At 39.0% G+C, this 14,898-nt stretch overlaps 2 protein-coding genes across 3 annotated transcripts; one reads left to right on the top strand and one right to left on the bottom strand.

Moving 5' to 3' along the window:
* Positions 1–95: 95 nt before the first annotated feature.
* Positions 96–4,855, top strand: prelid3a (PRELI domain containing 3A). Of its 2 annotated transcripts, XM_067511163.1 has the most exons (7): positions 96–463; positions 748–916; positions 1,407–1,496; positions 1,607–1,677; positions 1,865–1,967; positions 2,224–2,298; positions 3,089–4,855. In XM_067511163.1, the coding sequence occupies exons 1-6, from the start codon at positions 432–434 to the stop codon at positions 2,281–2,283; spliced, it is 525 nt and encodes a 174-aa protein (XP_067367264.1). In that variant the 5' UTR covers positions 96–431; the 3' UTR covers positions 2,284–2,298; positions 3,089–4,855. The 2 variants fall into 2 exon arrangements, with proteins under 2 accessions (XP_067367264.1, XP_067367263.1); XM_067511162.1 differs by lacking the exon at positions 2,224–2,298.
* Positions 4,844–12,096, bottom strand: fbxo32 (F-box protein 32). Its single transcript, XM_067511161.1, has 9 exons — positions 11,854–12,096; positions 11,170–11,291; positions 10,757–10,806; positions 10,535–10,627; positions 8,071–8,164; positions 7,269–7,453; positions 6,948–7,130; positions 6,295–6,438; positions 4,844–6,143 (listed from the first exon to the last, which is right to left on the bottom strand). Exons 1-9 carry the CDS (start codon positions 11,964–11,966, stop codon positions 6,054–6,056), a joined length of 1,074 nt encoding a protein of 357 aa, XP_067367262.1. The 5' UTR covers positions 11,967–12,096; the 3' UTR covers positions 4,844–6,053.
* Between the last annotated feature and the right edge of the window lie 2,802 nt (positions 12,097–14,898).

Here is a 14,898-nt window from a genome sequence, read left to right as displayed (position 1 = left end):
TGTCGGAAGAGATTGTTTCAAACCAACTGTTTCAGGGCAAAGGCTGTCAGTCAAGCCTTTTATTTTTGAAATTCCTCACCATAATCCGATGGACCTGGATCACTCTGTCTGACTTGACACTTGGTGGATCCGTTGTTGCACCGGCTTCTCCCTTGTTGTTTTACATGAGCAGTTTGTTGTAATCTCTTCATTAAATGCATCCCGCCTCTTGTTCCTGCTCCGAGGGGATCAGCAGAGCACTTTGCGCAGTCTTTACGCGAGGCTGATGCGCTGTCTGGACTCTCTTCATTGATGGCCTGGAGCTTCCATCATAGGCCCTATTCTCTGATTATTGGAGCTAGTTCCTCATAATAAAAAATGGTCCGGTGAGGTCTACTTTCAGATCATAGAGGATTTTTCCGCTCTAAGGTCAAAGTTATTGTTATATAAATATGAAGATTTGGAGCACCGAACATGTTTTCAGGTTGGTTGCTATTTTTTTTCCCTAAGAATTGTTACTGAAGTAGAATGAACTCGTAGGCCGATGTGGCCTGGTCCTTCGTTCACTGTAGTTCCTTGTGATGTGGTCAATAAATTTGACCTGCTCTTTGTTATGGGCATAATTTAGGTTGTATATGACAGTTCGTTTATAAAATAACATTTTACAAAATCACAGTACTGTTGATTAACGTCAGACTTCAGCACCTGTGCACTTAACAGGGGAGAAAAATGCGCTACTTTTTTTTTAAATGTATGATTTGCATACAGTTACCCATGGGACACAGTGATCAAGGCCGCCATGAGAAAGTACCCCAACCCCATGAACCCCAACGTCATCGGGGTGGACGTGCTGGAGCGCAACCTGGATGCTGAGGGACGGCTGCACAGCCACAGACTTCTCAGCACAGAGTGGGGCCTGCCAGCCATTGTCCGAGCGGTCAGTCATCAACTCTCTCTCTCTCTCATTCACACACACACAAACACACACATACACAACAAGATGTATCGATAAAGGTACACACGTGGAGAAAATAGTGTTGTGGATTTCTAAATAGGCCTCAAGGAATTTCGTATCTTCGTGATTTTATTCAGTCAATGAAGTGGGTCCTTCAGTGGGTTTGATACTTTGTATGGATTATTATTATCGACCACAACAGACACCACGATGGAGGATAACAGCCCATTGGTGTTTAATGATTTATATGGATGTGATGTGTAATAAATTTAGCTTTTGAGTCAAGTTTAATCAAATCTTTGTTTACCTCTTTTACTGAGGTCAGTGGCTTTTCAATCCAGGCTTTAGCGGTCAAAGAGAAAGGCAAGAGCACAAGAGGCAGCTGTGTCATGTACATTTAGTGAGTGATATTTAGGATGATTATATCCTGCAGTTTATATTACAATGCACACTGTGACTTATGTGTTTGCAGATACTGGGGACCAACCACACACAGACGTATGTGAAGGAACATTCCATAGTCGACCCAGACGAGAAAAAGATGGAGCTGTGCTCAACGAATGTAGGCTTATTGGACAAACTGTGCCACTAAATTAAAATGTTCTACTTTGTGTCTTTGCTTCACAACATTCCTTGTAATGTCATGAAACTCAAATGTTTTTTTTCTTTCAGATTACTCTTACCAACCTTATATCTGTGGATGAGAGGCTTGTTTATAGACCACACCCTGACAACCCTGAGGTGTAAGTACTTGATTTGTGTCTTTCTAATGTTACAATCCACATAGATTAACAAAGTTATAGAAACTTGGATGAATTAGACATTGTGTCCTTGCAGCTACCTAGAGTTCTGCCATTTACTCATATCTTACCATGAACATGTTCTCTTTTTCTCTCCATGCCACTATCACCTTCCTCACCCTCCCCTCAGCACCATCTTGACACAGGAAGCCATTATTACAGTCAAGGGAGTGAGTCTGTGCAGTTACCTGGAGGGAATGATGGCCAGGAGAATGTCCGCTAATGCCAGGAAGGTAAAATAAAAACATCTTTTGCATGTAGTCTGAACATAGAATTATGTAATAAGCACAGTGCTGGTGAATTATTATCATTATTATTATTTTTGCATGTCTTCTAAAAGACATCCGCTGTCTCCATTAGTTTCTCTGTTGTTCCAGGACCATTTCTGGACATACAGTAAAAGTATTATTTCTGGTGGTGCTGAGCTGTCTGTCTCTGTCGATGCCCTCTGTATCTTCTTTAATCTTCTGTTTCTGTGTAAATCTGTAGGGATGGGATGCTATTGAGTGGATTATTCAGAACTCTGAAAGAGAACGTACCTCTCTGTGACATTAACTAACTCTGGTAACTCTTCACTTTTCCTTCCTTTGCCTTTGAGCATTACCAGATGATTATAAATATGTTCTTTTGACTCTTTCTCTCAGAGCTACAAAAACGCATTACATGTTAATGTGTATTGTCACGGTCACCACTTTACCTTAAATTTAAACACACTGGTTACTTAAAATGATGGTTGTCTATGGTAGTATATGAGAGTATATGTGATCATGCACACATTTGAAACCTCGGGACTAGACACGAGGCCAGCTGTCAGAATGGAAAAGTGAACTTGTCAGCTTACTTTCAAGTTCCAGCTGTTTATTGAGAACAGTCTGGGGCAACTATGCTGGACTCCTAGCGTATTGCATACAGCTGGTTTGGTTTCCAAGCCACTTCCATGTGGATCGTTGGCTCTGCTGTGAGATTTCCTTTTCACGCTGCTCTGCATCCCTGCTCGTGGTTTGGGGCTGTTTCCAGCTAACGTATTGTTCTGTTCATTTAATTTAGCAGAAACACACAACTGAAAATAAATAACTGAAAAATCTCCCACTGGACAAATATTAAAGAAAGTTTTGTAAAAGTTCACAGTGCCCCGATCAGTGCGTGTGAAGGTCCTTTGTTTTAAACAAGTCGTCTTTTGTGTCGTCTCTCACACCCTCATATCTGGGGAGAATTTCAAACTTTGGCTGTTGTCATGGCTCACCCCCACTTCCAAATATGACAACTGATAATCATTTAAGTAATCAGATCATAAGTGGGGCCGTGACCGTATGAGTCACATTAATACTGATGGCTAATTTGTTTGCATACGCAGGTCTGCAGTTCTACAGTGACAAATACTTTCTGGCTACACCCTTGTAAACCACAGCATCTCTGGATCCTCTGAAGTCAGTACTAAACCATTGAGAAGGTTTTGTGGACTTTCACCCCATCCCACAGAATGCACTGGAAGAACACACAAAAAGAAAAATGCTGCCAAATCTGAATGGTTATAAGAGAAGCATGTATAGGCACACGTCTACCATCCACAAAGACTTTATGAGTGTATTAGACTTTACTGTTTTGAATTTTCTATTGATACGCAATGTTTACATTGATCTCATGTCATATCTTCAGTTTAGAAAGGTGTTAGAAGGATCCACTTGGGAGACATGCCTTTTTTTTTATCAAAGTACGATGCTAATAATATGCAACAAACTTAATAACATTATTTTAACTGAAGCGATTATTCAGTAATGTCAAACACTGGTGACTCCTATAGTAGGAGTTTAAATCAGAAAGTTGTTACTGGTGCTTATTATGTGTTTCAAGAGGCACAGACTGTAGATGATATACTTACATGATGATAGTAAAAAATAAAATGAGAGTATTACAGTTTTTGATAAGATTTCCAAGAAATTGATCATCAGAGTTAGAATGGGAATGTACCATTCCCATCTTTTTCTGCCATCAAGACAACAATACACTGGCATTTTTTTTGATGTAAGACAAATGGACAGTTCAGCCTTAAACCAGCAGATTTGAGACTAGGTTAAAGATCAGGATGACACTGGTTAGTAAAAATGTACACTATGGCCTTAAATTGATGCCTGTGTGCTATTGCCTTGACAGCAGCTTATTGCCTTTGCCAGTCATACACATCATGCTTCCAAATGTTAAATGACAGTCTGCCACAGAAGCTACCTGTATGCCCATAGGAGCAGGGCAGTACTATATGCGTAATGCTGCAGTAGGAGACGCACACCATGACTTATGAAATAAATCATATCTCTTGGTAAAATGAATAATATTTGTATAAATATTATTTATTTTAATACATTATATAACAAGCCGTGATTTATTACATGGTTTATATTGTGAGTGTCATGTATTTGTTTTCTTTTTTAAATTTGCCCTTCAGCAACAATTAAAACTGTTGTTTGGGAGAATTACGTATCGAAATTCACTTTATTTTGTGAAAATTGTTCACACAGAACTCATTGTCTCACTACCCTAGCATTGTTTTACAGCGGGCCTACATAATTAGGACTAATGCCCCCCCCAAGTCCTTTTAGTATAAAGGCACTGGAGACATGAACTTGTTCCCTAGTTAATCAGTGCTTTAATGTTTCCTCTGCCAGAGTAAAATTGGCCTGAATTGAATTTTACATTTAAATTTACTTAAAATCTAAGTCAAGGAGAAAACATGAAAGCAAAGTCCTGTGTTTCCATTTCATGAGATGGAAGTGCAAGAAAGAGCAGAAGGTTGTTTATTTTTTAATTTTAATCTTTAATATCCTTTGCTGTTTTTTTGTGTCTTGGCTTACTGTTTAATCTTACTCACATATGAATAGTGATGGAAACTGAAATAGAGAAAACATCATCTGTCATATACTTTGTTGTAACTACCTGAAGTACTAAGATTTTTTTCAAAATGTCTACCTTGCAGTTCTTCGTTTTCCCAGTAGAGAGCACAAGTTTGCCATTAGCAAAAGGACTGTTTACATGTATCAGTTCCAAGTAAATAACAGTCCTACATAATCTGTGTGATAAGACATCAAATTCAAGTGTAATGATTGTACATAAACAATGCCAGAAGTAAGTTTTATTGATTTTTTAATTTACTCAACAGAATGTGTTGCATTGCATGTACACCCTTCCTCATTGAGCAGTAAAGAGGAAAGTTGGGTAAATTGCACATTTTATACCCATATTTTCCCATTCTTTTTTTAACCAAACCGATTAGTGCAGGTTGAGCCATTTGGCAGAATCTCAATAAATAAATAGGAAAACACAATCAGCTGGTGTTTAAAAAAAAAAACATGCGGGAGACTACAGGGAAACACACATTTGGGATTAGAGCCTCAAACCCTAAATACCACTATTCTCAACAGAAAAAAAGAAAAAAAAAATCAGCTTTAGGATCTTAAAACATTGCAAACAAAAAGGGTTAAACTACCTGTTTCAGCAAATGTTATAAAAAAAAAAAAAAAAGGCAAACACCACTTTTATACTGACTTTGGTTACAATCTTTGGTAATACTGCACTCAAACACAAATAAAAAAAATCAAATCCATATAAAAGTGAAAAGGAAAAAATAGAAAAGATGCTGGTGTGTTAACATAACAAAGAATCATCAATCTAATGATAAATTACCAAAGCTCTTGCTTAGATTAATTACCTCTTTGGTACTGCAGCAACTCAAAATTTATTTCTCTTCATCCCAGTGCCAAACACAGTATTATTGCAATTTTCATCTGAACATCAAACACATAGTATCCTTCCATGTAAGCAGACCTTGTAATATCACATTAAACACATCACCATATAAAGAAACACTGTTGGATAATCGTACTTCCTATGTTGACAAAACAATAGAAAAAGTGTGGAACAACAAATGCAAAATTAGGAAACACCAGTGCACACAGCTTAGGTCAAGAGGTTTCTTTACTTTGGAGTGTAATAAAAAAAAAAAATGGAACAAAGACTAAACTCTGACAGATGACTATTTCTTGTCTTTCCCTTTGCTTTTCCTTCCTTCATCCAGTCCCATTTCTTCTACATCTCTTTCCCTGTCTGTCACATTCACTCACTTTCAACTGTGTACCCTGCCAGAAGCCTGTGTACTCTCTCAAAAGAAACTCGATTGCATAAGTGTCCCACTGCCTGAAGCCCCTCCAGTCATACGTCAACTAAATATACATCCAGGAATTGATCATTCTCTTAAAACAAAAAACAATGATTGTACAAATCTATGTACAATATATACAGTTAGTTCATTTGGGTTTGGGGAAGAGAGTTCAAAAGTTGAAAAGGTTGATAAAGTCTTGAGGGGAAAGGGACATGGTGCAACTTTCTGGGTTGTTGGCTGTGCAGGGATGGTTTGTGTCCTACAGACAAACAAAAAAAGACATTAACGTTTTTCCCGTTTTATCATCCAGTGCAGTTTCACTAACGATAACATTTTAGTTTCACATCCACTTTGATCAAGTGCGAAGAGAAAGTAAAAAAGTATATACTACTACTAAAAGTATATACTACCTTCCAGAAAAGGATGTGGCAGTGTGTGCAGAAGTGCAGGGTGTCACTGTATTGCTCTCTGTGAGGATAGCAGCGGCTCAGCTTAAAGTACATCTTCTTCCACTCCAGGTGACCTTTATCTGACACCATCAAGCGCTTTCGAATCTGCAGAAGGAGAGAACAAGTTTTCAGAAATGACCCGAGGAGAGAAAAATGCACGGAAACATTTACTTTAATGTTAGCATTTTTGAGAATTTACTCTGCACAGCATCCACAATGACACAGTCAAAAGTAGAAGGATTTCAGTAGCCTTAATGGATAAGGTTTTTCCCCAAGCACAAACCAAATCCAAACCACGCTGACCTATTGGAAAGCTTCAATACTACTTTAGACAATCTCGCTTGCTTTTCAAGTGCATTTTTAGGAGCATGATACTAGTTACTGTAGTGACAGTATGCACAGTCTCTGGCCTCCCATATTTTATTTGCAAGTCTAGTTCATCAGACATGCTTTTACTTTTATTGTCTTAAGCATGGATGTCACATGAAGCAGATACATAGTTTAAAAACAGTGGGACTAAGCTGTAGTGTATGCAAACATGTGTGAGCAAGGAAACAATTATATTTATTCATCTATACATATTTTTTACAGATCATCCATTCATTTCTACATGCCTGTCTTTCTGTGAAGTGGTACTGGCAGAGTCTCTTCCACAGCAGCCGGTCTTCAGTGAGGGCCCCCAACTCGGGACACACCTGGCCCAGGCTGACCAGGTCCCTGCCATCTGACAGGCACTGCATAATGTTGAGCTGAAGGCTGGAAGGCAAGTCGGTCAGAGTCATACCCGTGGAAGAGGGCTGGAGGAAACAAGAGGTAGATAAAGTCATGAATACCATGGAAATTTGTATTTAAGCGCTTATTATATTTCCTACATTTTCCTTCAGAGCACTTATATGACTCTAGCTCCTCTTTTTGTATCCTGGCCAGATGCTCACTCTGTTGATCTGGATGTTGTCCAACTGCTGCTGCCATTGTAGGATGTTCTCCATGCGGTGCACCCAAATGTTGATGTTCCCGACCAGGACGGACTTGCCCATGTCCTGAACAAGACCACACAGGGAGACGTACAGCGTCTGCAGCAGCTCCTTGATAGGACGGACATTCTGTTGGTCATCAAGGACTGTGGGAGAAAAATCAAAGAAATGAGTAATCCCAGTTGCCATTTAAAAGTGAGGTCTAAACCCCAGAGTGTTACAGATAGATTAGATGCTACCAGGCAAACAGCCAAACAGTAAAATATTTATGGTGAATCATCAAAAAGCGCATTAAACTAAAAGTTTTGGAGTGGCTGTACTTTCCTTCTTTGACATTCATAATATTTGTTCAACAGGTTTCATAATGCCACCTAAACAACCTGTAACTCTGTTTAGCAAAGGGAACATTTAGTTTATACTACGGCTTGTAGAGGGGTCTGGTGATTGTCAGTGTGTTTCAGTGTGCCATTAAAGCACTAAATTCACTCCCAGCTTCTTTAGATGACGCCAGGGCTTATTTCCTCACCTACTGGTGCAAACAACAAAGCAGGAAGGCTTAATGTCCTCTGTTAGCATCTTATGTTGGGATAATGTCTTTATTAAAGACAAGGACAGTCTACTACTTGATTTATTTGGAACTACAACTTGTACATTCACATATATTTATTCACATTATTGTGCATATGTGTAAAAAAAAAGAACAGACTAAAATAGACATGCACAAATGACAAAGAGGCAAATTGAGAAGAGTGACACAACTTACCCTTCTGTACCACTCTTTCCAGAATATTCATGTAGTTTTTCTGCGCTACTCCACTGAGCGAGGGAAGCTTGGACTTGGCGATAAGTTCCAGGAGCTGGAGCAGAGAAAGAAAACAACAACATAAATTTCATCCCAGCAGCTGCTGAGACTCTCTGTTCCATGGCTTCATTACTTGATGCTTGTTATGCTGCATTCTTACAAAGGCACTCGCACTCCTAACAATAAATGCCGTCTAGGACAAATTTGGAGCAGTTCCATCTGGTCATTACTCTGGGCTAAAGCTGGTTCCAGTGAACATATAACAGCATTCTTGGCTTTGCTCATTCTTCTTCACAGTCTCTTTAGAGGGAAGAAGCTCCTGAAAAGGGGCTGGAACAACCCAGGCTGTCAACAACGTCAACTTCCACAAACAAACGTTTAATCATTTGACTCCTGATCCTGCTGTCATGTGAATTAGCTGAATCATTTGACACAGTGTATGCTGACTTGTGTCTATGCAAGCGTGACTGTCTGTGTGTTTTATGTGGTTGTTGCCGTTGGCTAGCAGACAAGGGTGGCATGTCTGGCATGTAACAGATTCTGTGACATCATGGAGAAACTCAGGTTGCCCATTGCTCAATTCTGACCGTAGCATGTGACCTCTGTCATCATACCAACATCAACATATTGTGAGGTATCTTCTGATAAACTGCAGTGTAGTAAGTAGGTTATGCAAGGCCTGAAAAAACAGACAGGACAAACTGTCTTCTCCATATAATCCTATACTTGTAAAAAGGGTAATGAAAAATGCAAGTTCATTACTACGAATGGCACCACCTGCAAATAAGAACTCCTCTAAATCCTAAATAAAAGGTGATGAGTGTGAGGCTCTTTGTAATACCCACCTTTGAACTAAATTGCTTCTCTCCTACATCCTCTACCTCCCTGTTCATTTTTACCAATTTTAAGCTTCTTTGCTCGCTCCTGGCTCTCCATTCCATTCCTAAAACCTAATCCCATGCCCTTCTTCTTTTAGCAGCTCATCAAGTGTCTCTCTCTTTGTAGAGCAGCCAGGCAGAACAATGTGTGTTTCCGTATCTACTTTTAGACCCCACTGTTACCTAAACTGCACTTCATGGCTTAGCATGCGACTCACACTTTTCCACAAACACATCGCCAGTATTAGGAGCACAGCACATTATTGTTATTATAAGACTGTAAAAAAAAAAAAAAAAAAAAAAAGTAAATTTTCAGGTTTCTTTCTCCGTTAAGTAACCTCCATTTATGTGCTTTGAGAAAAGTAGGGACCACTTCTTGTTTTCCTGTGACGGAACCTGATATGTGTACAGTAATTGAGACGGTGTTAAATGAAGCCACAAATGCCATCAGACACAACCAGTGAAGAGCAGTGACCTAGGACACTGTGTCCAGACCAGACGCTGGTGTTACTTAGCCATATTGTTCTTTAAGCTTAGCACACTACACTGCACTTGTTAACTGGAACCTGCACTAAAAGGTCAGTCCGTAACTCTAACAGAGACTGTAATGGCCAACATGTAGGTGATAAATTAAGAGTTCCAGCTGTGGAAATAATATGATTTTGTATTTTGCTGATATACTATAAACAACTGTAGTCTATTAGTTAGTTTGTCTCTAAAGATGGTAGTTTAAATAATGAAGAGACACAAGTTAGAAGACAACATTTTGCATGAATGAAAAAGAGAAAAAAAAAAGAGAGAACAGAACAAGGCAACACAAACGGGAGACTCTTACAAATGCCAGAGCTAAGTGTGTGTATCTTTGCGTATTGTTGCACATGTTTGGTGGGTTGTCAGGTCTGAATCACCTGACAACCAACAGATCTGGTTTCATAAATGCCTGTCGGGTGGTCGCACCTCACTGCACAAATGTCTGTCCTTGTCCTTCTACCAACCTCCCACAGTTCACATGGGAGCACATGTGGGAGAACTGGTGTAGTGGCACTGTGACGTGGAGAGGAGAAGCTCCAAAATGACAACTAAACAATTTCCTATTGATAAACCATTGTGTAATTACAGTATTGACAATGGGCGTATGCATGAAGCTAAGACCTCCTTGTGAGTGGTCATTTTTCTTTAGGCCACTTGAATATGCTATGGAGCTTGTGGGAGTTTTTATTGGTGCATCGGTTTTACCTTTCTGACACTCTGCAGAGAGCAGCAAAGATGAATTTATTTCCTGTAGTGATGTAAAACAGTTCTGGCAATCACATTACAACTAAATGTAATCTTTCTCATGTTACAGACACACTCCCTGTGTTAGTATCATCACCACTGAGAGAGCCTTGTCTGCAGAGCATTGATAAGAGCCTGGCAAAAGTATACACGCCCTCTTGACCTTAACCCCTTCTCTGCCACTAACAAAAAAAATCTATTAACAACCACAGAGGAGGCCGAACAAATAAAACAGAAGAATCTGGAAGAAAGAGAATGAGAGGAGGACTCACTCTGACGACGTAATTAAATCTCCTGGTCTCCTTGATGGCGCTGCAGAAATCTAAGCGGTTGAAGGCCTCTCCCAGTGTACAATATCCGTGGCGCTGGGAGAATTTAATTATCAGGGTATTAGATTGCGATCCTCGGCAGGAGTATAGGGTTTTCTCTGCATGTTTACATTAGCAATGACAATATGAAAAGCTGATGTGAAACAAAATGAGTTGCATCGTTACCTCCTTGGTGCTTCCTTTATGAACATAAATCCACTTCTCCCTGTGGAAATCTGTGAAAAAGCACAATGTTTATTTTTAGTGGTCTGTGCACATTAAGCAGTAAATAGGCAATGTGACAGATGCACGCACATCACAAAGAAGATACAAGTTCAAACACAGTATAGTTATTGAAAATGAAGTTTATGAAATGATGGAAAATTAATCATAAACAATATTAATAGGAAGTGTTCCTCTCATGAATGTTACATAAACATCCTCATGAGTCTCTCTTGCAAACACTTAATATATCTGGATTATAATCACGGCATATTTTTATGTGATTTATAACCCCAAGTTATAAAAAGTCTTATCCTTTGCATATTTATATTAACAAAACAAAAGTCAGATTGTGTGTTTCTTTCACTGGGACTCACAGGGGACCTTGGTGTTGTTGTTCATCAAGTCTTTTTTCCTCTTCTTGGCAGCCATGTCGTAGCTGAGAGAGAGCAGCAGGTTCTCCTTATTGAAGCACTCCTCCTGCTCAGCTTTGCAAAAACTGGAAAAGCACAAGGAGGTATATTTCATTACCGGTTTCTTTTCAACTCAGTACAAATAAAGATGTCTGAAGTTAGTTTTCTTTTGAACAATGGATGAGACTGGCATGCAAACATAAGTTTCAAATGTTACTAGCTGTCTTTGTTCTATGTGGTTTAGTGTGGCTTTAGGTCATGTAAAAGTTAAAGGCTTTTAGTTTTAATAGTGAGTGTAATCACTGTGGAAAGTGGGACAGACTCAACATAGGTTTGATAATCCACTCACTTGTTGCAGTTATTAATAGCTCACTGAGTAGAAAAGGAACATGGACTCGAAAAGAAAAACAAAAGACACACTGTGGTTTCTATAGGGTTAGGGATAGAAACAGCGAGAAGATGCGGGCCTACTGCCTGTCCCTCACCTTGCTTTTTACTTCATGATGCTGTTAAAACTTTCTGCAACCCCCCCTCCCCTCCTCCTCACACATTTTTTTCTCTAACAAAAAGCAATGGCGCATTTAAGAGTTGCGCAATTTCTACGCTCTTAGTGATGCGACATGTCTCTGGGCTTGTTTCATGACCAACCTCTCCACGGAGACATTGTTGTTTTTCTCGTCTGTTGTAGTCTTTTTCCACCCCTCTTCCGTTTTCACCCAATTCTGACCCGGTGACCTCCAGTCCTGTCCGAGGAACGGCATCCTGACCCGACAACGTAAAGTTTGATAAATCTTAAATAAATATATATATGTATGTATGTGTTTATTTATTGGGCAATGATCCCTTCTTAAAAGAACTCTCTCCTGTACGTGTTTCTGCTCTCCTGTTGTCATTGCGCAGCTCTTCTTATATATGCTCCAGCTCGGAACCCGGAAACACATGAGAGCCGCCCACTTTGGAAACTTCCCTTTAGCACGTGTCTTTGTTTATCAACTGGTGCGTTGCAAAATCTCTCGGAGAGAGGATCCGTGGTAACACATCTTTCCATGTCAGGGACAGATAGAGATAGGGGACACCAATGAAATAAGTCCTCGACGAATCCCCTTAGGAAAGCATTTTTAAAAGTTATTAGTATTTTTAGTAGAGTATTTTTAATCTATTCTACTTTTTAGTAATATTTCATTTACTGGCAGAGAAAATACGTTTTACTTCACTAGATATGCAGTATATTTAAGCTGTGGTCTGTGTGAAAGTGCATTATTCCCCAGACACACATGTCATACTGTAGCTACCACCCACTCACAACCACCGCGACTTACAAAAGAGCAACACCTACAAACTTAAAAAGAGTTGTTTGAAGTTTGTAGTTCCTTTGCATCTCTTTGTAACTGTTTCACAAACTTTGTAGTAGTTTGTGTCTTTTTGAAGTGATGGAGTTGAGTTCATTGTATTTGCTGTGTACTCAGATCTCGGATGTACTTATACTTATAGTTGTATTCTTAGATGTACTATTTATATTTGTAGTAATTTATTCAAGAAATCACAGTCACAGAAAAACAGTCACTTTATAAAAATACTGGCTAAAAATATTCAACTTCATAAAAAATATGGTACGTTTTCATAAGTTATTCTTTAAAGGGTCTAAAAGTTCTCAGTTAACCAGCTAATTAGACGTTCTCAGGTTTAAGTTGCGCAAGGCTGTGTACAATATTCTAATACCAGTAACACAGCTGTGACCTGTCCCACAGCAATACTCAAATTCAACTTGCAAATACTTAGCCTGTGCACTTTAATTAAAGTAGACAATTAGGTATTTGTACACACTTTGTACATAGTTGTACAAGCCCACTGTATAGTAAAAGGCAATTATATAAGGCTGCATAAACTCATATAATAGATAAACTAATTACTAAACTCACAGTATCTGGCACAAATCTGGGGAATACTACAAAAAACTTTCTGTTGCACTGCATATTCCCAAGAGCACAGTGGCCTCCTTAATTGTCAAATAGAAAAATTTGGCACAACCGGGATTCTTTAAACAGCTGGTTGCCCAGCCAAACTGCGCAAGTGGAAGCATGGTGGTGGCAGCATCATGCTGTGGGGGTGTTTTTCAGCAGCAAGGACTAGGAGACTGAAAATGGCTCTCCACCGACAGTCCCTATTCAAACTGACTGAGCTTAAGAGGATTTGCAAAGAACAATGGAAAGCCCCCTATGTAGGTGTGCAAACTTGTTGCGTCATACCCAAAAAGGTTTGAGGCTGTAATTGTAATGGTAAATGTAACGCTCTGAATGGCTATATACATGTCATATACAAGTTTTTTCTTTTTAATAAAATTTCAGAAATTTCTAAAATTCTGTTTTCACTTTGTTATTATGGGGTAGTGTGTAGATTGTAGATGTGAAAGCAATGAATTTAAACAATATCATCATCATAGTCATAGTTTATAATGTTTATAAACTATGACTATCATAGTTTATAATGACTAATGCTGTAATGTCCCCTGATCAAGTTGTCCTTGGATTCCTCTGGAGTATTGGATTTTGTTGTAGATTATTAGTTTGCATGATGTGTGGTGATGAGGGGTTTAAGATTTCAGATTTCTCAAAACAGTACCAACTGATTAACGAAGACTGGATGAGAATATCTTGTTTATTTTGGACTACACCATTAAAGATAATGTGTAAGTATGTTTGTTCAGGCCACGGGGTCTGCTCTTATCTCCTTAGTTTAACACATCACCTATAGACACTAATCTGTGAATCTGTGAACAAGGTCAAAGTTTATAACCTTAACCTTGTGCTTTCTCAGATGATGACCAGGGAGGTAATTTACAGAGGAAGGATTTCCATGTCTATTGTTCTTGTCAATAATCAGGGGAAGTTGTGTATTGGATTTTTTATCAGCATACAGTAAGAATGATAACAAAGCTGTAAGAAAGTGCTGTAGTCATGAAAGCACGTTTGTCTAATCAATGATGTCATGTGGCTGCGGATGTGAAGACTTTAATTTGACTTCCTGTTCAAACTGCCGCATGGGAAATACACTGTTTGTGTATTCATCTTAAAAAAAAATGCAACAGCACTGGGAGCGCATGTGTGTGTATCTGTATTTATTTGAGTTATTGAGCCTATGTTTTTGTCTGTCTGCGCAGAAGAGGAAGAAACAGGGGTGGGGGTTTCGGGGGGGCTGAGTGTGTGAGTGTATGTGGGGAGGGGGGTATCTGGGTCCTCATAATTCATGACATACTATACAAATTGCAAAACATGTAAGTAGCAGCACATGGTGCATGACAAGTGTACACTCATTCCAAGAACCAGCAGACCAGTGTATCCGAGGTTTTAATGTAACACTTCAATGTATGCAAAAGGTCAAAGAGCTCTTCATTCACTGCATGCTAAAATCTGTCAACAACACATCCCAGCAGAACATGAAAGTACATTGCGTAGAGGTATTTTCACTAAGTGTAGTGATAAGCCTTTGCAGAAGTGACACTTGCTGAAATAGTTAACTTTAACCATATAGAGCTGCAGTGTGCAAAAATGTAAACTCCATGTTTAAAAATTATTATTATTATAATGTGTGATGTTGTGACTCCCTGATGTCTCACTGAATTAAATCTATTTCTGAAGTCGGCCAAACTACCAGATGACATGGAAAGTCCCAGCAAGTGCTTGGTCAGTTGTTGAC

The sequence above is a fragment of the Channa argus genome, chromosome 7 (assembly GCF_033026475.1).
Source record: "Channa argus isolate prfri chromosome 7, Channa argus male v1.0, whole genome shotgun sequence".
NCBI lineage: Eukaryota > Metazoa > Chordata > Actinopteri > Anabantiformes > Channidae > Channa > Channa argus.
Note: the sequence above shows the minus strand (reverse complement) of the source record. Positions and strands in the feature narration are given on the sequence as shown.

Excerpts from the sequence above, each read along its gene's own strand:
- prelid3a (XM_067511162.1), top strand. The coding sequence starts at position 432 with ATGAAGATTTGGAGCACCGAACATGTTTTCAG. Across the intron at positions 1,497-1,606 it reads TGGAGCTGTGCTCAACGAAT|ATTACTCTTACCAACCTTAT; the intron begins GTAGGCTTATTG and ends TTTTTCTTTCAG. Across the intron at positions 1,678-1,864 it reads CACCCTGACAACCCTGAGGT|CACCATCTTGACACAGGAAG; the intron begins GTAAGTACTTGA and ends CCCTCCCCTCAG.
- fbxo32 (XM_067511161.1), bottom strand. The coding sequence starts at position 11,966 with ATGCCGTTCCTCGGACAGGACTGGAGGTCACCGGGTCAGAATTGGGTG. Across the intron at positions 7,131-7,268 it reads ACAACATCCAGATCAACAGA|CCCTCTTCCACGGGTATGAC; the intron begins GTGAGCATCTGG and ends TGTTTCCTCCAG. Across the intron at positions 6,144-6,294 it reads GCCACATCCTTTTCTGGAAG|GACACAAACCATCCCTGCAC; the intron begins GTAGTATATACT and ends GTTTGTCTGTAG.